Source organism: Nematolebias whitei, chromosome 14, assembly GCF_014905685.2.
Source record: "Nematolebias whitei isolate Nwh7 chromosome 14, NemWhi1, whole genome shotgun sequence".
In the NCBI taxonomy this organism is placed as follows: Eukaryota; Metazoa; Chordata; class Actinopteri; order Cyprinodontiformes; family Rivulidae; genus Nematolebias; species Nematolebias whitei.
Window position 1 is genome coordinate 578,443 of NC_056511.1, and position 23,238 is coordinate 601,680.

Genomic DNA, 23,238 nt, shown 5'->3' on the forward strand with positions numbered 1-23,238 from the left:
GCAATAGATGAAGCTTTTGTCCTTGGGTACTCATGTCCCAGGAGAAATTGATAGTCGACCTGTCTCCGAGATCGTCAGGGAGTCAGATTCAGATAAGCTTGTTTCTTGTTTTTCTTCAGGCAGACAGATTACTTTTTTCTTCAGCCTTGAGTCTATCTGGGTGTTCTGATTCCGAAAATGCCTAATTGTGGGATTCCATTCCGCTGATCCATGCTATTAGTCTCCTTCAAGGTCAAACCCACCACGCTGACGAGTCCCAGAAGCTGCAGGTGGCCTGCGATTCTCAATCGCCTCCACCTTACATTTAAGCTCGTAAATCAGATGATTCAAAGTTCCCACAGCGTGGACCAGACCTTCACACTGACTCTGAAGCTTTTCCATGGCCGAAACTGCTGCCGCCGTCTGCTTCTCGATAAAACAGAGCCCCGCCGATGCCAAAAAGCAGAGTCCCTGCTATCATAATTCCAAATATATAAACGTCTTCAACATCCTCCTGAGACAGAACTGAGAGACACATCATCTGCTACACTCCCCACGAATCCATGACGTACCCCACAGCGGGAGTCTCAGCTGGACAAGCCGGTTCTCCAGGACTTTGTCGCTTTGATGAAAAAATCTTATCAATAGAGTTGAACGCCCATGATACCAAATCCATAGTCTTCTTAATTTATGTTCGGGAGATGAGACCCAGGCGCTTCAGACACACAGAGAGCAGAGCAGGAAGAAGGAAAAATGGGGGAGGAAAAAACAGAGGCTGCCACCTCAATGAGGGCCTGGGACACAATGGAGAGTTGTGCGCTGGCCACCTCCCTCTCACTGTCTGGGACAAACCCCCACCCCCCCAGACATCTCGAGAGGGACGCATAGGTGAGCACAGAAGTGAATGATGTCACTCTGCCCAGGGGACCCCCCCCCCCCCCCAACAGGATCTGAGGATTCCCCCAGTGACTCAGGTCCGCCCCTACCAATGGAGGAATGATAATCATGCGGCGTTTGTGACGTGTGGGGTTAATGCACAGACAATTGAACCATCTCTGCAGACATTTCATATTTAACGGACCTAGAGATACAATGGTGTGTGACACCGTTCCCTGCAGACACATGACTGACACGGCTGTCACCGTCCTGTGAACCTTGACACACTGGAGCAGTGATGTCAGAGTTTCAAAAAGGTGATGAGCTGGGAGGGAATAATTGAGCTTTTCTTCCAGTTTATTGTGAACTCCAGTTTTAGACAGTTGTGACACAAGAACTCTTGATTGGATTTCTGTTTCCTCCCTGGACTGGGTCAGGAGAGGATGATCATTCAAATAAAAGAGCTCAGGGTGTTGCTACAAACTGCAGTGTGTGGCCCTTGTTGACTACCACCATGTACATCCATTTGCTCATCTGGCACATACACTGCCATGCCACACTGCTTTGGAAGAGCAGGAACGTGTGTGCGCTTTGTGTTGTGCGTAAGAGATGAAGCATCCCTACCGCCATCGTCTGCAGAGGGGAAGGCTCTGCGTGAGCTCATGGGTGGCGAGCAGCGAGAAGGCTGTTTGTCAGTTTTGATGTGGCATCTCACACACCGCCCCCCAGCTGCATTCGGGTGTGGGGTTGTGCAGTCTGAGCAGTTGGGGAAATCTAGCGTCGCTTGCGAGGGAGGGCTCAGTTTAAGCGCACACCTGCACCAGCAGGTGAAGGAGGGAGGCTGAAAAGTGAGGAGGGAAAACCCCTAAGTAGAGCGCTTGCTCCTACCATGGGTCCGTAATCCGGATTAGTGGAGGTGGGGGGATCTCAGTGTCTTAAACGTTTGTTTAAATATCACCTTTCTACCTTGTGTGCTTGAGCAACTATCCTCAGCGCCCGCCTTCACCGTCAGGTGGGGAAAGGGGGGGGGGGGGTTGAAGGAAGGGAAAGATGAGGAGACAAAACCCACACGGAGAGCATGTGCTCGAACTGTTGGTTCAATGTTGGCTGTGTGGAGAACAGTGAGATTTTGGCATCCTTTAATTATTATGTTTTTTAAGTTTAACTTAACTCAGTGTAGAGGATGTTTGTAAGAGAGAGAGAAAGAAGGATTCAACTGGTCTGAGTGGGGGATTTTGCTCTTTAGTGAAGTTGTGGTTTAATTCAAGTTCCGACAAGCTGATGGATGGCAGCTCCCTCCGACTACTCTGTAGTCTTTTATCATCAAACTGACCAGTTTTTCTAAACGGACTAAAGTTGGTCCCCCTTCCAATCGAATTCGATGTTCAGCGACTCAGAGAGCCGGACGGAACCTGTAACAAGTTTGTCAGGCACTTTGTTGATGTGATTTTTCACAGTGAGTATTCTGGTTAGAGATGCATGAGTCCAACAGCCTCAGGGTAGAAGCTGTTCCTCAGTCTAGTGGTTCTACACTTAATGCTCCTCAACCTCCTTCCTGAGGGGAGCAGGGCAAAAAGTGTGTGTGCTGGGTGAGTGGGGTCCTTCATGATGCAGGTGGCCCTCTTCCTGCATCTGGAGGTGTAGATGTCTGTGATGGTGGGGAGACTGACTCCAACATCTTCTGTGCAGCCTTCACCACTCTCTGCAAAGCTTTTCTTTCTGCAGCTGTGCAGCCTCCATGCCACACGTTGATGCTGGAGCACAGGATGCTCTCCACTGCACACCTGTAGAAGGAGGTGAGGACTGAGCTTCCCAGACCAGCTCATCTCAGCCGCCTGAGGAAGTAGAGTCTCTGATGAGCTTTCTTGAGCAGGCTGGTGGTGTTGTTGCTCCAGCTGAGGTTGTCATTCATGTGTACTACACCCAAGTACTTGTAGCTGGAGACCACTTTCACTGCAGATCCTACTATGTTCGGGGGGGGGGGGGGGTTCCTTCTCTGGTTCCCCTGCTGCTGATCCCATTCCTGCATCATTTTTTAAACAAGTTCTACCCACGGTCACGCAGAAGGAATGCAGGAATCTCAGACAGGACCGGTGGAGGAGACTGCTGACCGCTGTACAAAAACTCCGCAGGAATTTCAGCAAATGTACGGAGCTCCAAAAGTGCCCGACGATCATACTGAAAATATGATTCGGCACACTGCACCAACCATTGTAAAAATAACAAAAATACAATACAAGCAGAGAGCGAGAGATGGGCAGCCCTACACCCCGGCGCCATCTTGGAATCATACCATAGGTCAGAACTAAATCAAGAGTGTGATGATAAGAATGAGTAGATGTGTGGACGTTTTGGGTAAAACCAAATGACTCTATTAAATTATTAAAGGCTATGCTTAAACTATCACTCTCAACATCTACATGAATATTGAAATCACCCATTATGATGATTTTATCAGTATTTAATAGTAAGTCAGTTAATAATTCAGAGAATTCAGACACAAACTGAGAGTAAGCGCCTGGTGGACGATATCTAACGAGTAGTAAAAGTGGCTTTTCTGATTTCCATTTTGGATGAGAAAGACTGAGGGACAGCGATTCAAAAGAATCATAACTAATAACTGGTTTGACATTAATCAATAATCCTGTCTGAAACATAGAAGCTACTCCTCCACCTCGGCCAGTTGTTCTAGGAACATGAACATTTAAATAATTAACAGGAGTGGATTCATTTATACCAACAAAATCCTCCTGTTGTAGCCAAGTTTCTGTCAGACACAATAAATCAATATGATGATCAGTTATCAGTTCATTAACTAACAGGGATTTAGAGGAAAGAGATCTGATGTTCAATAATTCACATTTAAGGATTTTATGATTTTGCTCTGGTAAAGTAACTGTGTTTATTTTAATCAGATTTTTATGGTTTATATTTTTAGAGCTGATTTTTGGTTTATTTAATTTGAGCCGTGGGCGAGTTGACACTGTTTCAGTGTGGGTGTGGGTGGGTAACAGAGGAGAAGCAGCAGAGAGGGGTGGAGGACTACAACTCTGCTTCCTGGACTGGACCCTGGGTTGTCAATAATTTGGGGGATAAACAAAATCAGCCATATTTCTAGAAAGAAGAGCGGCTCCGTCCAAAGTGGGATGGATGCCATCTCTCCTCATCAGACCAGGTTTTCCCCAGAAAGAACTCCAGATATCTATGTAGCCCACGTCGTTGTCAGAACACCACCTGGACACCCAGCGGTTAAACGATGATATACGGCTAAACATGTCATCGCTGGTCAGGTTGGGGAGGGGGCCAGAGAAAACTACGGAGTCTGACATGGTTTTAGCAAAGTCACACACCGAAGCAACATTAATTTTAGTGACCTTCGATTGGCGTAACCGGGTGTCATTACCGCCGACGTGAACAACAATCTTACTGTATTTAGCCTTAGTCAGCAGTTTCAGATAAGATTCTATGTCGCCCGCTCTGGCCCCCGGAATGCATTTAACTATGGCTGCTGGAGTCCCTAAAGCCACATTTCGGACTATGGAGCTTCCAATAACCAGGGTCTGCTTCTCAGCGGGTGTGTCACTGAGTGAGGAAAATCGATTAGAAACGTGAATGGGTCGGTGATGAACTGGGGGCTTAGCCTTAGCACTACGCTTGCTCCGACCATCACCCAGCTGGCCTGGGGTCTCGGCTGCTCGGGGTCTGATGGAGGACCGCTAACGGGAGCTAGCCTCTGTGGTTCTGCGCTGTCTAAGGGGACCTGGCTAGCTACTGGTTTTTCTACAGCGAGGAGCCGAGCTTCCAGTTCAGACAGCCTCTCCTCCAAAGCTACCATAAGACTACATTTGTTACATGTATCATTACCACTAAAGGAGGCAGAGGAGTAACTAAACATCTGACATGTGGATCAAGTGAGAACAGAGGAAGCAGGGAGAGAAGCAGCAGCCATGCTAAGCTAACGCTAGCAGGAGCTAACAGAGCCAAATACACCAATAAAAACCGAGACGTGTTGAAAGATAAGAGGTGTTTTAAGCACTATCCAACAGTAGAAAAACAACTGTACTAAGTGTGTTTGTGAACTAGAATGAAAAATTGTGCAAAAGACAGATAAATCCAGAAAACAGAGACGACTCGAGCAAACAATTCACTTGAGCTACCGACAGACAAACAGGAAATGACACAATACGTCTCACCACGAACGTGCAACGTCATCCAAGGAAATGTTTGTGATGCTGTGATCTTTTTGTTAAGCACTTTGGTAACAGTTTCTGTTTAAAATGTGCTCTATAAATAAATCTGACTTGACTTGACATAAGAACCTCTGGAGACGTGAGGATCTCTGAGGACTCGGGCACCACTGGAGACACAAATGAAGGCTGACTCGGTTTATTCCTGTGCTGGACATGACTCGACTGCTTCATAGACTGGACAGGACTGGGCTGAGCTTGACATAGCAAAGTTGGACCTGACTAGGACGCTGGTGACTCTCGTGGCATGGCCGACTCAGGCAGAGAGAGGGCTTGGGGTTTGGTGGACCATGCTTGAGTCCATCATTGGGCTCTCTTGTGGTTGCGACCAGGAAGAGGACAGGCAGATGGTTTGTTGTCCTTGATATCCACTGAGCAATATGGTAGTGAGGTCTCTTCCTCATCACCCACTGTGCAACATGGAGGCAAGTCTGTAGGCGGGACCATTCTCACAGACTCGGAGAGGTGACTTGGATGACAGGCTAAGGAGTGAGTAAAGAATGACAGAGAACACAGAGTCAAACATAAGAATTAGAAAGGAAATGAACACCAAAGAAACCAGACAAAGGGACAGATTATGTCATTTTTACTGTGTTACAACAGCTCCTTCACTGACTCCATGTTCATCTGAAAAATGTGTTTGTCACTTAAGACACATCTGGAACATCTGGATGCCAGTGTTCATGTTAGGTTCTGTGGAGTGGAGGAGCGAGTTAGTGGACTGTCTTTGACCATCTAACACATGTTCTTGTTTTTAGTTTTCTACACTGCCTTATAACCTAGCTGGGGTTTTTTGTTACATTTTTTTAAATACCATTTCATTTTCACTTGTTATTCTCAATTTGTACACATTCTTTACGATTGTCCACTGTTGTCAGCACTCTGTTAAAATCAGGTCTTTTGTAAATGAGTCCCTGAGGCTCAGTGGGACTAACCGGTATCAAGTCAAGATTTATTTATAGAGCACATTTAAAACAGAAACTGTTACCAAAGTTCTTTACAAAAAGATCACAGTATGTATCAAAAAAGGTTGAATGAATGTTTAAACTCTCACAAGAAGCCTGTAACTGCTTTCCTAAAGCTCTCAACAACCAAGCTCCATCTTAAATTAAAGCATTTATTACTCCATATTTTCCTAACAAAGCACTTTACTCTCAGACTGCAGGTTTACTTGTGGTTGATAGAGTTTCTAAAAGTAAAATGGAAGGCAGAGCTTTCAGTTCTTCCTGTTTCTGTCTGTGAGGCTGACACTGCCTACTTTTAAGACTAGACTGTAGACTTTACTTTGTGATAAATCCTATAGTTAAGGATGAACATGGTTTTTGAAAGGCTGGTATAGTCTTAGAATGCTAGTGTGTTGCTTTTTTATTACACCTGGATAATGAATTGAAGGTGTTCTGCCTATCTGCCAGTTCAGTCTTTCAACCTTTATTTATACAGGTTAGTCTCATTGAGACACGAGGACATTTAAAAGAGAGACCTGTGATCATGTCTGTAACATATGATGCATGTTTGCAGCTGTTTGTGGAGCCTCATTCATCTACATCAGCACGGACTACGTGTTTGATGGGCGGAACCCTCCATATGGAGAGAACGACTCTCCAAATCCTCTCAACGTGTACGGACGAAGCAAACTGGAGGGAGAGAGAGAGACACTCAGACATTGTCCAGGTAAAGTCCTGTCTGTCCCTGTAAACAGGTGTGATATTAGGTAACTCCCAGTAAACAGGCGTTGTCTTCTTTTCCGCTGTCTCCTTTGTGCTTGCTCAGTATGGGAGACTGTGACAAAGTGAAGATTCAACACAATCTGCTGCTTCCTTAGAAAGATAACTTTTTACCAATTGGCTTTTATAATGTATATGAAAGACTAGTGAGGGTGAAGTCCAGAAAGCTCTGAAAAGAATGAAGAATGGGAAGGCAGTAGGACCTGATGACATACCAGTGGTTGTTTGGAAATGTCTTGGAGAGATGGCAGTGAGGGTTTTGACTCAGATATTCAATGGCATATTTGAGGGTGAGAAAATGCTTGAGGAATGTAGAATTGAAGAAGAAGTATTTTTTTTTTAAACGTCTATGTGATCTAAATGTCAGCAGCCACCTTGTGTTGTGGATTAGCAAATTTTAACAGGAAGACCCCAGCGAGTTTGTGTTGATAACACTCTGTCTGACTGTAGGGTCTTGAACACTGGTGTTCCGCAGGGTTGCGTGCTATCGCCTCTTTTATTCTCTATATGCACAACACAACAGTAAAGATTTCACTTTAATTAAGTATGCTGATGACATTGCCCTAGTTGCTGGTCTGAAAGACACCAGTAGCCCTTCCTACTCCCAGCTCATAGATCAGCTCTCTGCCTTGTTCGATAACAGTTTTCTGGCCCTTAATGTCAGTAAAACCAAGGAACTTTGTTTGGGAGGTAGATGGGGAGCAGCCAGCACCAGACCTACATTTAGGCCTTAGGGCAGGAAGTAGAGCAGGTGACTGATTTTAAATACCTTGAAACAATAATTGACAACAAGTTGACCTTTGAGCCCAACACCGACTATATTTACAAAAAAGCCAGACAGCATCCCCACCTTCTGTATAAGCTAAGGAGCTTTAATGCAAGCAAAATTACTTTGCAGTTGGTGTACAGGTCACTGGTTGAAAGTGTTGTTTCATTTAATATTGTCGCATGGTATGGGAACCTCCCAGTCAGAGACAGGAACAAGTTGTCCCGGGTGGTCAGACAAGGTAGTAAAGTCATTGGTCATCAACAAATGACACTTACAGACCTGTACAGTCAGGTTCTGGAAAAAAGTCAATCCAGGTTTACAATGAGCCAACTGATTCACTGCAACCATTATTCAGGTTGGTACCATCTGGTAGAAGACTGCTGGTTCCACTGGTGAAGATAAATGGTACAAAAAGTCATTTGTTCCCTCTGCGGTGAATGTACTTCACAAGGTCCTATTTAAACGCAGCCTCACATGACAAACTACTGTCTGCTGGGATGTTTCCATATTTTAATGTATTGTGTATTTTAGAATGGTTTTAACTGAATGTTTGTAATTGATTTAGCAAAGCTTGGTGTTAAAGTTTTTAAAGTTTTTTAATCACATTTTTATTTTGTTTTTATAAGCCAAATGTCAAAGACAAATCTCCATTTCATTGAATGTTATGGACAATAAAGTTTAATTGATTGATTGATTGATTGAAGTGTGCTGGTGGCCATTTTTAAGAACAAGGGTGATGTACAGAGTTGTAGCAACTACAGGGGAATTAAGTTGATGAGCCACATGATGAAGATCTGAGAGAGAGTTGTAGAAGCAAGACTTACACGAGAGGTGACTATCTGTGAGCAGCAGTATGGTTTCATGTCAAGAAAGAGCACCACAGATCCATATTTGATTTGAGGATGATGATGGAGAATAACAGAGAGGGTCAGAAAGAACTCTATTGTGTCTTTGTGGATTTACAAAAAGCATATGACAGAGTGCCGAGGGAAGAGGTGTGGTATCGCATCAGGAAATCTGGAGTGGCAAAAAAGTATGTTAGACTGGTACGGGACATGTATGAGGACAACAGGACATGTATGAGGACAGCAGGACATGTATGAGGACAGCAGGATATGTATGAGGACAGCAGGACATGTATGAGGACAGCAGGACATGTATGAGGACAGCAGGACAGTGGTGCTGTAGGAATGACAGATAGCTTCAAGGGGGAGGTGGGAGTGCATCAAGGATTGGTTCTGAGTCCCTTCTTGTTTGCTCTGGTGATGGGCCGACTAACAGATGAGGTCAGGCAGGAATCCCCGTGGACGATGATGTTTGCAAATGGCATTGTGATCTGTGGTGAGAACAGGGAACAGGTGGAAGAGAACTTGAAGAGGTGGAGGTATGCACTTGAAAGAAGAGGAATGAAAGTCAGCCGTAGTAAGACAGAGTCCATGTGTGTGAATGAGAGGGAGGAGGTGGAACAGTGAGGCTACAAGGAGCAGAGGTCACAAAGGTGCAGGACTTCAAGGACTTGGGGTCCACTGTCCAGGAACATGGGGAGTGTGGTAAAGAGGTGAAGAACAGAGTCCAGACAGGATGGAGTGATGGAGAAAAGTTTCAGGAGTGATTTGTGACAAAAGGGTCAAAGGAAAAGGTTACAAGACAGTGGTGAGAACAGCTATGTTGAATTATATCATCAGAGGTACAGCACAGATTGTACAACTGGGAGATAAAGTTAGTCAGAGTCAGAGTTTGTTTATTGTCGTTGTAGTGAACTAGGCCTCCGACCAAAACCTGCCTCTGAAGACCTTTATGGGACAGGAACTGTTATTTCATTGATTTGAATCCAGAAATACAAATTAGCTCATCCAGAGACTTTCTAATTGTATCCTGAACTAATCAATTGAAAGAACACTCTTCTTTTTATATTATCATTACTATTTTACAATATCTTGATAATCAAAAGTGTGTTCAGTTCATACCATTTTTAAATGTTGAAGTGAACCACTCATTTTAAATCAACTGTGAAACAGTATTAATGATTTTTTAATCCTCATTCAAAGTAGAAATCAAGTTAAATGTCTATTTTACAAAGTAATTATGCATTTTTGATCTTCTGTCTGAAATGAGAAGAGTGATGTCAGTCAAAAGTCGGAGACAGTCAAGAAACAAGTTATTGGAACGAGCTGTCGTGTTTTTAAACCTCTCAGACAGTAAATAAGAAAACTGGCACCTGTAAGTCTGTCATCTCTCCAAAATATTTTCTCGTCTGTAACTAACCGTTCTCAAAACATTCCGGCTGTTTTCTGACTTGTAATGACCCTCTGACGTCACTAAAACCACACCCCTGTTGGTTCCTTCAACCAATCAGGACTTCCTAAAAGTGACCAGAAGCAGAACTCTTTAAAAGTCGACACTTCCTAGTTCAGTTAGTTCTTCTGGGTCTGATGGAGTTCGGCTGGAGTTCTTCTGAAGTTCTTCTGAGTCTCTTGGAGTACTGTGGAGTAGTTCTGGAGTTTTTCCACTGCTGAGTGGAACTTCAGACTCAGTTTTCCAGGCTGATGGAGTCATCCATCTCTGCAGAAGCCACGACGCCTCGCTGTGGCTCCACCCGGCGAATGCCCTATAACTGCTGAGGAAGTTTGTTCTGTGGAACGGATTATCTCACGACTTCTGCCGAGTCGCAGCCGCCCTGAGGAGACACTGAAAGGTAGCGTGCCAGGGACCTCTTGACCGCAGCTGACCCATTCTCCGCCAAGGTAAAGAGTCGTCACTGGTTTCACTGCAAGTGTACCACGGCGAGCTGCGTTTGAAAGGAGCGTGTTGTTCTGGTCTACAGACATACATCTTCCTCCACATTTTCTCTACTTTTAAACTCTTTCATTTCCCATCTTTAAACTTCTGTCTTGCCAGTAATTAATCCAGATGCCTTCAGAAATGTCTGTTGTTTTTATTAAGTAAAACGTGCCAAGTTTTATTAATCAGAACCAGATCAGTCTAATCAAGTGTACAATGTTTTGATGTTAAATTTTGATTCTGTTAATAAATGACCACATTTATTTTGATGGGTCAAAATAAATGTTATTGCCGAGCTAAAACTGTTGCTAAGGCTTTCCAGCTTTTGAAATCTGCATTCAACATTATCCAGACAGATTTGTTCCGTCTCAAACTTGTCCTAAATGCCGACAAAACCAAAGGGATGCTTTTTTCAAATAAAAAGTTGGTCCCAGCAGTTCTTCCTCCGATTTTATCCTCAAATAGTGTCCCCATCGAGTTTGTTGATTCCTATAAATATTTGTGTATCTTGGTCAACTCACATCTCTCTTTTAAGCTCCATGTGGAAAACTTGGTAAAGAAACTGAAAGTTAAAGTGGGTTTCTTTTTCAGAAACAGATCCTGTCTAACCCTGAATGCTAGAAAATGCCTTGTATCTGTGACTTTCCTTCCCTCAATTGATTATGATGACATTATTTACATGAACGCTCCTACAAGAACCCTGCAGATGTTGGATGCCGTCTATCATGGTGCACTAAGATTCATAACTGGCTGTGATTATCGTACCCACCACTGCACCCTGTATCCACTGGTTAACTGGACATCATTAACTTCACACAGACTCTCTCACTGGTACATTTTAATCTTTAAATCACTTCTTGGTCTGCTGCCTTCATACATCTCCTCCTACATGTCTCTGTGTGAGTGCAGCTACAGCGTGCGCTCTCAGGACATTATTACCTGCAGTGTTCCCTCAGTGAGGACTGAACTAGGCAACAGGACCTTCTCCTACTCCGCTCCTGTTTCCTGGAATATCTTACAAAAAGATCTGAAGCTCTCGACCTTGACCTCTCTAAGTGGCTTTAAGAATCTGTTGGACTCCTGGCAGGGACCAATGCAGACATGTTCCTGTTTTTACTTTTCTACATTCGCCTTAGAATCTACCTCTTTTTTTTTTTTGTTTTGTTACCTTTTTCTTTTAGCCTTCCTTTTTGGTAAACAAAAAAAAAACACCTGCAGTATGACTTTTTATAACTGTTTATTGTTGTTGCTGTTGTCCATTGTTGTCATCTTTCTTTGTTGAAATCAGGTCTCTCTTGTAAATGAGTCCTCGAGGCTCAATGGGATTTACCTGTCTAAATAAAGGTTGAATGAATGGTACATGTGATGGAACAAAATTATGTACACAGGGTCCCACTTACATCCAACAATAAAATGTAAAAGAAAAACAGTAAGAAGATCTAAGATATGAACTAAGAAAAACATCAACTAAATATACACTAATCACTAATAGCATAAAAACATTATGTTGAACAGCAGCACTAACATGAGTCTGTGTGAACAGATGAGCACAAATGAACACATCAACATGAAACAGATCAGCAGCAACATGAAACAGATCAGCAGCAACATGATTTGATTTTTCACAGTGATTATTCTGGTTAGAGATTCATGAGTCTAACAGCCTCAGGGTAGAAGCTGTTCCTCAGTCTAGTGGTTCTACACTTAATGCTCCTTAACCTCCTTCCTGAGGGGAGTGGGGCAAAAAGTGTGTGTGCTGGGTGAGTGTGGTCCTTCATGATGCAGGTGGCTCTCTTCCTGCATCTGGAGGTGTAGATGTCTGTGATGGTGGGGAGACTGACTCCAACATCTTCTGTGCAGCCTTCACCACTCTCTGAAAAGTTTTTCTTTCTGCAGCTGTGCAGCCTCCATGCCACATGTTGATGCTGGAGCACAGGATGCTCTCCACTGCACACCTGTAGAAGGAGGTGAGGACTGAGCTTCCAGACCAGCTTGTCTCAGCCGCCTGAGGAAGTAGAGTCTCTGATGAGCTTTCTTCATCAGGCTGGTGGTGTTGTTGCTCTAGCTGAGGTTGTCATTCATGTGTACACCCAAGTACTTGTAGCTGGAGAACACTTCCACCACAGGTCCTCTTATGTTCGAGGGGGGTGTAGGTGTGTTTGTTCCTTCTCAAGTCCACGATCATCTGCTTCATCTTCTTCACATTGATGTGAATGTTATTCTCTTTGCACCAGCTCTCCAGGTGTTTCACCTCTTGCCTGTAGCTGGACTCATCATTTTTTGTGATGCATCCTTCCACCGCTGTATCATCTGCAAACTTTACAATATGACAGCCTGGATGGGTAGGCGCACAATCATACATAAACATAGTGAACAGGAGGGGGCTCAGTACACAGCCCTGAGGAGAGCCAGTGCTGAGGGTTATGGTGGAGGTGGAGAAGTTGTGGATCCTCGTAGACTGTGGTCTGTTTGTCAAGAAGTCTAGGATCCAGTTGCAAATGGAGGGGCTTAGTCCTAGTGTGAATAGTTTGTCAATCAGGGTTTGGGGGATCATGTTTCCGGTAAGATGGCGCCCGTGTACATGGCTTGCAATTCACCTCTGCCGATGGTGTTCAGATTATTTTTGTTTTGTTTGTTTTTTATCTGTGGCATAAATTCACTCCTGATGTATGTCCCACAACAGCTTCTGGATCTTCGTTTTTCTGTCACTGATGTCGCTTATTTGGACCATTATCAGCGTACCTCTGGACCCCCCCCCCCTTCCCCCACTGCTGGCGGACGTGCCAGTTTACCTCCGCTGGGCTCCTCACCTGCCTGCCTGGAGATATCGCCTCAGACGCTGGGGAAAATGTGCTGGTGAAGCTTAAAGCTCTGCACACTGCATCTTCCTCTTCAGATGGTGATCATGGTTTCCATCGCCAGCTTCCCGCATGCCCGGACCAGGAAAACAATGGGAGTTGTCGGCTGATGCACCGCTCGGACCGACCTGGAGGGGCTGTTTTTGAAAACCTGCGGCCATTAGCGCGGACAAACTCCACCGCTGCTGGCTCCACTTTGAACAGTATCCGGATGTGTTTGGTCAGCGCAAGATCTGTTACCAACAAAACTTATATCCTCAGGGACTACTTTCAAGAGCACGAGTTAGACTTTTTCTGCATCACAGAGACTTGGATGTCTCCGAGTGAGTCCATCGCCTTGACAGAATTATTGCCACCGAACGGTCTGTGTTTTAACGCACCGCGGCCATCAGGCCGGCGCAGTGGTGGATTATTAACAATATTCAAATCAACTTTTGACTGTTAACAACTGCCCATTCCAGTTTCCCACGACAGCTTTGAGCTAAGCGTCTTTGAACTTGGACATTCACCTCAGACTTTATTTGCACTCATTTACCGCCCACCTCGATCTAAGGATTTCATAAATGAGTTTTCTGACTTCTTAGCTGAAATCACACCAAAATATGATCATCCTAAACAGATGCCCAAGCCACCTCAACTGGCTCCTCTCGACGTGGAGAAGCAGCGGCTCTACTCTGAGTCCCTCCCGGATAATCGAGCTTCTCACCCTATCTCTAAGGGAGAGCCCAGACACCCTGCAGAGAAAACTCATTTCGGCCGCTTGTATCCGAGATCTCATTCTTTCGGTCACAACCCAAAGCTCGTGACCATAGATGAGGGTAGGAACGTAGATCGAACGTAGATCGATCGGTAAATTGAGAGCTTCGCCTTTTGACTCAGCTCTCTCTTCACCATGACAGACCTGTACAGCGCCCGCTTCACTGCAGACGCTGCACCTATCCGCCTATCGATCTCACGCTCAATTTTTCCCCCATTTGTGAACAAGACTTAACAAGAATAATCTTATTATTGGTGATAATGTTTTTTCAGACCACATGCCAGTCAAGTTTGAGTTCACCCTCCCCCATCTAACTCCTAAGTCGTGCATTCCTGCACGACACAGCCAGACCATTAACCATTTCACTGCTGCACATTTCACAGATGTTTATAACTCTGAAATGATCATTCAACCCCCGGTGTTTCTCATCACCACTGAGGAGCTGACATCACAGTTCAACTCTTTCTGCTTAAAGACTCTGGATCATTTTGCGCCTATTAAAACCAAAAAAATAGAAACTCAGAGCAGAACCTTGGCTGAATGATGTCACCAAGGCCGTTAGGCAGCAACGTAGGAGCGTGGAGCGCAAGTGGAGGAAAGACAGGCTGCAGGTCTCTTTTCAAATACTTAAAGAGAGTTGGCGCCGTTATCAGAAAGCGGTGAAAGCTGCTAAATCCAAATACTTCTTTGATATAATTACCTGAAACTCTCGCAACTCACATGTCCTCTTCTCCACCCTAAACTCTGTTCTCCACCTCACTGAACCATCACCTCTGGAAGCCTAGACTGAGCTGTGTGACAACTTCTTACAATTACATACATACTCTCATTTCCCCTCCAAATCATGACCCATCTATCCCACCTCAATCTGTAGCTCCTTTTGACCATTTTGAACCCATCACTCTATCTTCTCTAGAGCAGGTCATGTGCATGTAGCATATATGATGTAAATGCTAAAGATCTGGCAAAAATGGTGTTCACTCAACAGTATTAGTAACAGGCCAGTTATCAGAAGGTCCTAACGTCTTCCTCATGAAGGGTTATGGTTGCATTTGCATTTCAAGAACACAAGGATAAAAAAACAGTGCATAAGGTGCTTTGTATTAATTTTGATAATATTTACAATATGTACATAATAAGCTCTGTCATCAACATCATCAATCCATTCATTATACCAATAACCAAGATATTTCAATAAATGAACAGATCTCCCAAATTTTCCAGACTAAATCCAAGTGCTTGTAATAATCCCACAGTTCACAAATCACCATCAATACCATACCATAATTAGTTTTACAAATACATAGGATTAATATGTTGATGATCTACATGTACATGATTTACTTTTCTAAATTGTTTATCATAATATAAATATACAAACAATAATTTCCAAATAGAGTACTCTTCAAATTCATAGTCGCTGTATGATTGAGTGTTAAAGATGACACAAAAGTACAACATAACCTTTAAATCCATTGAATAGCATTTGACCATTTATATTTAAAGGCTATAAGCTAACAAACAATTAGGATTTGCTTTAGCATGCTAATGCCAGCATTAGCATGCTAGAAAAAATATAAACACTCACCAGTTTGCTTGTTTCTGGTCTTTTAAGCACAAACAGCAGTGTCTCACAGTTTAGAAACATCTAAAAGCTGAGAAGCATACCAGTAAGGATTTGACAGTATTTGACAGTCTATAAAATGTATTCAAAATTTCTTAATGCCCACCTGCAGCAGCTCTGAACTTCCTCAGTCACACACCTGCTCTCCCAATTGATGGGAGGAGCTATGTTTTTCTATGAAACTCAAATCCCGTGAAATCTCATGAGATTTCACACTTAGTCCCAAAACAGTGGCATAAAACTGAAGAAATACAAGCACCAAAATTGACTGGGTTACACCCTCCCCGCCTTAATTTGTGCACGTCCTCGTTGCAGGAGAATTATGGGACTTTACCAGTTCTGAACATCTGCTGCAGGGACGATGGTTTAAAGCCTGCGTATAGGCATCAGATAAGCCCTGAAACAAGGTTTGAACAACAGAAATCAATGGGTTACCCAATACCGAATATTGCAGTCGACTTGGCTGGTGACGCTGCCGGGTAGATTGTCTGAGGGCTATCTCAGCCTCAGCATCATTAGACGCAGTGGCAGAGCCGTTATATGTCAGATCCAATGATGACTCAGATTGCTCAAGGCCAAGACCTTCACCCTTAGGCTCCACAGCTACTTGGGCATCGTGTAAGTCTTCAGTCATGTCAGGAAGTACATCATCTTCCACAGGCAGTTCCACAGACTAAGAAGGGTAAGCTGTAGCGTTTTCCTCCATCTTTGGCATTTCTGTTAGTTCTTCTGCCTTGTCGACAGACTTGAGCAGCTCTTCATTGGACAGTGGCAAAGATTCCTTAGCCGTAGGTATCGCATATGCAGGGGCTGTTACTGAACCTGATAAAGAAGGATCAGCATCAACAGTGTCACTTGGGGCTGATGACATGGTAAATCTCACTACATCACCAGACTCAATCAAGAGTTCAGGTTGGATGGTTCTTTCAACGCATTTGGGAGCATCTGAATCAGAATCCCCTTCTCCTTCCAGAGCAAAATCAGAGTGATTCTGAATTTGGCTACGAGTCTTTGGTCTGCGGCCAGGAACAGGTACAGGGAAATCTACTATACTGGCTGAGAGGAACCCACAGGGCAGCAGTAGGTCTCGATGGAGTGTGCGAGTTGGTCCATCCCTAGTCTCAGGTTTTACAGTGTAGACAGGAAGATCACCTGCATGCTTAACAACAACATACACCCCTTGCTCCCACCTATCCGCCAGTTTGTGCTTTCCGCGTAATCTAACATTACGAACAAGCACTCTATCGCCGACCTCCAGACCACAGGGTGTCACTCGCTTATCAAAACATCTTTTATTCTTTTTGGTAGACTTGACAGCACTCTGTGTGGCTAATCTATAGCTCTCCTCAAGCCGAGATCGGAGGTTTTTAACATACTCTGAGTGGGAGAAAGATGGAGGTTCTTTAACTGGTAAGCCAAAAGCTAGGTCAATAGGGAGTCGTGGAGATCTACCAAACAGGAGTTCATAGGGTGTAAACCCTGTGACCTCATTTCTTGTACAATTGTAAGCGTGTACAAGGGGTTTTACATACTCCCGCCACATAGACTTTTGCTTGGCTTCCAGTGTACCCAGCATATTTAGCAGGGTTCAGTTGAAGCGCTCGACCGGGTTCCCCCTTGGATGATAGGGAGTAGTTCGAGTCTTCTTAATTCCAACCAGCTCACAGAGTTCTTTGATTAATTTTGATTCAAAGTCTGGCCCTTGGTCAGAATGTAAGCGCTCTGGAATGCCGTAATGGACCATAAAGTCATTCCAGAGACATCTGGCGACAGTTTTTGCCTTCTGGTTGGGAGTGGGTATGGCCACAGCAAATTTTGTAAAGTGATCAGTGAGTACAAGAATGTCTTTGGTATTGGCACTATCTGGCTCAATGGATAAAAAGTCCATGCACAGTAGTTCAAGAGGACGACTGGTCTTTATGTTCACCAGTGGGGCTGCTTTTTCAATCAAAGCCTTACGCCTAACACAACGTTCACAGGTTTTAATGGTTCGGTCCACATCAGCTGTGTAGTGAACCTGATCTGACCCTGATCTGACCCTGATGACCTCAAATCTATCAGATGGACAGAGACTGTTATTTTCATTGATCTGAATACAGTCTGAGCCATCTGGTGACTTTCTTTCTTGAATTAATCAAGCAGAAAAGACAATTCTCTATAATCATTACTGTATTACAAATGTTTAATAATCAAATTGTGTTAGTTTCACTCAATGTTACAGGTTGAAAAGAACTACTCATTTTTATTTCACATAAACAGTAAGTAATGATTTTTATTCCTCATTCAAAGAAGAAATCAGGTTAATATGCATTTCTTGATTTTCTGTCTGAAATGAGCTAAGTTTTGTAAGTATGTGAAAGGTCGGTTTTCGGTCAACTAAAATGTTTACCGAGAAAGATGTCATGTTTAAACTTTTTCAGAAGATTACCAAGAGTTGACTCCACGAAGTCTGCTTTTCTGCAATAATCTCTCTGTCAGTTGTTGAACAATCTCATTCTCTGACCTTGGCTTAGATAACATCTTACGTCACAAAAACACACCTCTTTCTGGTACATCCACGAATCAGAAAGCTCTAAATTGAACCGGAAGTCGACCCATTTAAAATGTGGCAACTTCCCAGTTCATGTTAGAACTCAGAATGGAGAATGGAAAAGAATTCGGGAGATGAAGAACTAGAGAGTTGCTGGAGTTGAAAGATTCTGTTAGAGTCTGAGAAGTTCTGAAGAATGAAAGGAGTTCAGAGGTCTTGGGTGCAAACGCATTCAAGATGATCCAGAGACGTTTTGGGATTATAATTTCTGTTTGAAAACCACACACGACTATCTAAGGATTTCAGCTGCTCTCAACGGAGACGCTGAAAAGTCTGGAGGATTCTCTATCGAGCTGATTTACGTCAACCAGGTAACAGTCTCCTCTTCGATTAAAGTGTACCGGAGGCAAGCTGAGATCTGATGAAGCGTGCACGTTCTGGTCAAACAGATTAATTCCCTCACATATCTCTCTGTAAGATAACTCCATTTCATCTTAAAACTCTTCTCTCTCTCATAAAATCAGTACAGATACTTTAGAAATATCTGAAGCAAAGTCTTCAATCACCGCCGCGTGATTGAAGCTCATTATTTGTGAAACTTGTCTGTTATTATTTTCATATTTTGCCAAATTAATGTAAATGTTTGATGTTAAACTTTGATTCTGAAAATAAATGACCGCATTGATTTGATGGGTCAAAGATAATAACGTCTCTCGTTACATTTCTGTTAAATTCAATGCACGTCATTACACAGCCAGAAAGATGAGGAACTCGTGAAAAAGTATGCATATATATCTCATATATTGTCATACTACAACTAGTGGCACGTACCTACGTGACCACTACAGCTGCCATCTTTGGCCAAAAGAACCTTTGGCGTACCAGATCGAGTGTACGTTCTATGCCCATATGCCCCATATCCTGATGGAGGGCTTTGAGGACTGTAGAGCGTAGGTTTGGAGGAAGAACTAGTTGGAAAATGAGTTTGTCATCTTCCTGCCTTCTCCTATACAACACACCTTTCTCCAACTCCAGCCTGCTCCATTCTCGCAGCAACAAGGGCAGCTCGGGCAATTCCTCTCGAGCTGTGTGGGGAATCTTTTCACCCGTCTCAAGCTGATAAACTACCTCGCGGATAGCAGGATCAGATTGCTGTTCTTCTTTTAAATCATGTTGTGACAGAGATGGAATAATTGGCAAGCCATATGAGTGTTCCTTGACATAAGTGTCTGGAATGACCTTGATGCTGGCTGATAAGGACTCAACCATGGTGATATTATGTAATGAGTCTGACTGGAGGTGTGTTCTCACCAGACAACTCTGACAAATGCCATCCACAATGTCAGAAGATATCTCCTTAGCACCGCCAGGTTCACTCAATTGCTTTGTGAGTTGGTGAACTAGCTCCCACTCTTTGCATGGAAGGTCTTTTTCTGAAGCTTCCCCATGAGAGCGCCTTGACAGGGCATCAGCATCTAAATTTTGTCTTCCAGCACGATACTGCATATTAAATGAGTATGTAGAAAGTGCAGCTAACCAACGGTGACTGGTGGCATCAAGCTTTGCTGATGTCAGGACATATGTGAGTGGATTGCTATCTGTAATGACAGTGAAGCTGGCCCCATACAGATAATCATGAAACTTCTCTGTCACACTCCACTTCAAGGCCAGAAACTCAAGCTTATGGGCTGGATATCTTGATTCACTCTGGGACAAGCCTCGGCTGGCATAGGCAATTACTCTGAGCTTACCTTCCTGCTCCTGGTATAACACAGCTCCCAGCCCTATTGTGCTTGCATCTGTGTGGAGAATATAAGGTAACTTAGGATTGGCAAATCCAAGTACAGGAGCAGAGGTCAACTTCTCAATTACTGCACTAAAGGCAGTTTGGCAATCAGTGGTCCACCTTTCACCAAAGGACTGTTTGGGATCAAGGTACTTAGCCAAAAGACCATTAGTCTTGGTGGACTGACGAACTGGTGCATAGCCACGTGTGAGGAGGTTTAGCGGCTTGACAAGGGTAGCATAGTTTTTAATGAACCGCCTATAGTAACCAGCGAATCCCAGAAAAGATCTTAGCTCTTTAAGGTTTTGGGGAACTGGCCAGGATTTTAATGCAGATATCTTTTCTGGGTCCGTTTCTACCCCCTTTTCAGACACAACATGGCCCAAATACCGCACACTGGTTTGGAAGAACTTACATTTTTCAGGGGACAATTTTAAACCAAACTCTTTTAGTCTGGTTAGTACTTGCATTAGCCTCCTCTCATGTTCCTCAAGAGAGGTGGAGAAGACAATAAGATCGTCAATGAACACAAGTACTTTATTAAGATGCAAGTCTCCCATACACTTCTCCATCAATCTTTGAAAGGTACTCGGGGCATTGGTTACCCCCTGCGGCATCCGATTCCACTCCCAAAAACCAAGAGGTGTGACAAATGCAGTTTTTGGCTTATCTTCCTCGTTCATCTCTATCTGGTAAAAGCCAGATTTCAAATCCAGCACTGTAAACCATTTGGACCCAGTTAAGGCTGTAAAGGATTCTTCCAAGTTTGGAAGCGCATATGCATCCTTAACTGTTTGTAGGTTTAACTTTCTATAATCAATGCACAGCCTCACATCCCCATTCTGCTTACGGACAACCACAATTGGAGAAGAGAATGGTGATTCAGACTCTCTTATAACCCCTGATTCAAGCAGATCCTGCAGGTGCTTACGAACAGCTTCAAGATCCTACGGATGGATAGGACGTGCTCGATGCTTGAATGGTGTCTCATCGTTGAGCTTAATGCGATGTTTCACTTTATTTGTACAGCCGAAGTCCATTTCATGATGAGAAAATACTTCAGGCATGTCGTTCAATCTTGTCGTTATGCGCTCCTTCCATTCTGGTGGAATAGGCGAATCACCAAAGTTGAAATCCAAACTAGTTTCCTTGTGAGGCTTTGTTGTAGAGGCAACCACTTGTTGTGATAAGATGGTAGATATTTCACAAATGTCAGCAATAACAGACAAGGGTAGGATCCAGGTGTCTTGCTCCGACTCATTTCTGATGACTACAGGGACTTTACATGGCATGTGGCGTTTAAGGGTGATCAAACAACGCTGCACACACAGTCCTCCAGGAAGAGCTAAAGACGGGTGTTCAATGATTGCCCACCTAACTCTAGACTGGGTGTCAATTTTAGCAGAACCTTCCAGGACCATTGTCTTCCCTGCTGGAATGAGGAATGGAGTTTGGCTCATTAGTCGCACAACCTCCGCACTTCCCATCTGGGTTTTCTTGTGACGCAGTTCCAGAAGTTTCATCACTGCTTTATAGCCATAAGCTTGGGGCTGAAAGGTAGAAAACTCACTGTCAATGTATTGAGCATACAAGATCTCCAATGTGTTCATTCCGATAAGCACAGGTGATGTACTCTCTGGACGAACATCTGGAACAACTAAAGCAAGTGTTGAAACCTCAAAATCTGTTCCTAAAAAGTCTTTAGGAAAGGTCAATATGAGTTCAACATAGCCCAGATAAGGCACAGATTGTCCTGCAGCCCCTTCCACTTCAAGCAGATTGTTCAGTGGCTTCACAGGTTGGTCAGAAAGGTTCTTGTTATAAAAAGAAACAGGAATGGTGGTCACCTGTGAACCTGTGTCCAGTAGACAGTTACAGTTGGATCCAGAAATGTTCAGGATGACAGAACATTTTGAGCCAATGAGCCCTTTTGGTAATTGGTCTGGAACTTTATCTATGAACTGTTCTGCACACTGAGTGACTTTCTTTATATTCCTGGGACAATTTTGATCCCTGGCACCCGTTAGTCCCTCAAAAGGCACCGGACTTAGTTTAAATGATTTTGACGAAAGGTTTGTTGCTTCTGGGCATGCTGCTTTTTCTTCTTGGCAACAAGAGTTGGATTGGGTTCGTTCTGGCACTGTGGTCTCACGTGACCATCTTCACCACATCTGAAACAGTAGCCTGGTTTGGGTTGAGATGGGGTTCTGCTGGATGATGATGCCAAAAGTTTCTCAGGTTTACCAGGGTGCTGCCTGAAAGTCTGAGTCTTATGATAAGAGGTGTTAGGCTGGTGAGCAGTCAGCAAGGCTAGCTGTTGCTGGACATCAGCTAGCTGTTGGACCAGTCTTTCTGTGGTGCTGGTCAGGGCAGCTAAGGTTCCCTTTTCTTCACCCTTACTATGGTCATAACTTTCTGCTTTGTAGACCCCAGGTGCTGTTTCATGCGCAGGGCTTTTGCTGCTTCCTGGTCTTCTTCTGTACGTAAAAGGAGCAACAGTTCAGCAAAGTTAGGTGGCTTTACTTTTTTTTGTTTCAATTGAAGCTCTGCAATTAAGTTGTCGTCCCAGCACCCACGACAGAACTGTTGTAATAATTGACGGTTAACGTCAGCCTCTGCCACACCCCCTCTCTTCATTGCAGAATTCAGCATAACTTGGAGCCGTTGAAGGTAGGCCGATGGCTTTTCTCCAACATTCTGGAAGGTATCCATAAACTTAGCAAACAATTCATCACCATCCTGCACTGTCGCATATGCAGAATCAAGTGTCTCCAAGTACACAGTGGGCAGTGTGTCAGGACTTAGGTGCTTGACTATATCACCAGCTGGAGGCAAGAGACTGTCCACTATCCTTCTCGAACGCTGGACATCAGACACAGCCGGATCCTTCAATAACAATTCCACTCCAGACCTCCATGTTTCAAAGTCTGCTTCATGGTTTGGTCTGGGTACACGTCCTGAAAACATTCTGAGCTGCTGATGATGTGTAGAACTGTCTTCATTCTTTACAATGTGCTACACGACATAGCGCTGGACTTCGGGTGGATGGAGATTTATGCTGGCAGCGGATTGTCTTGGTGCTGGTTGTGAAGTGGAACTAGGTAGTTGCCGTGGCTCACTGCCTGAAATTGGGACTACGGTTGGCGGAACTGACCAACTTGTGACTGATGGTAGGACAGGTGATGGGTTGCTCGTTGATGGTACTGGTGGGGTCAGCACAGCCTCACTATCAGTGGGTTGCTCTTTCACCGGAACAGCAAGTTTGAGTGCAGCAATAGAAAGACCAATCTGAGTCATCATTGCTGTC

General features: G+C 44.0%; 1 protein-coding gene across 1 annotated transcript in view; it reads left to right on the top strand.

Moving 5' to 3' along the window:
• mat2b (methionine adenosyltransferase II, beta) overlaps window positions 1–23,238 on the top strand; it is a 130,451-nt gene that overhangs the window by 61,206 nt on the left and 46,007 nt on the right. The window contains exon 4 of the mRNA XM_037687737.1: window positions 6,621–6,773. Coding sequence (XP_037543665.1) covers window positions 6,621–6,773 — 153 coding nt within the window. The remainder of the gene's footprint in view (window positions 1–6,620; window positions 6,774–23,238) is intronic.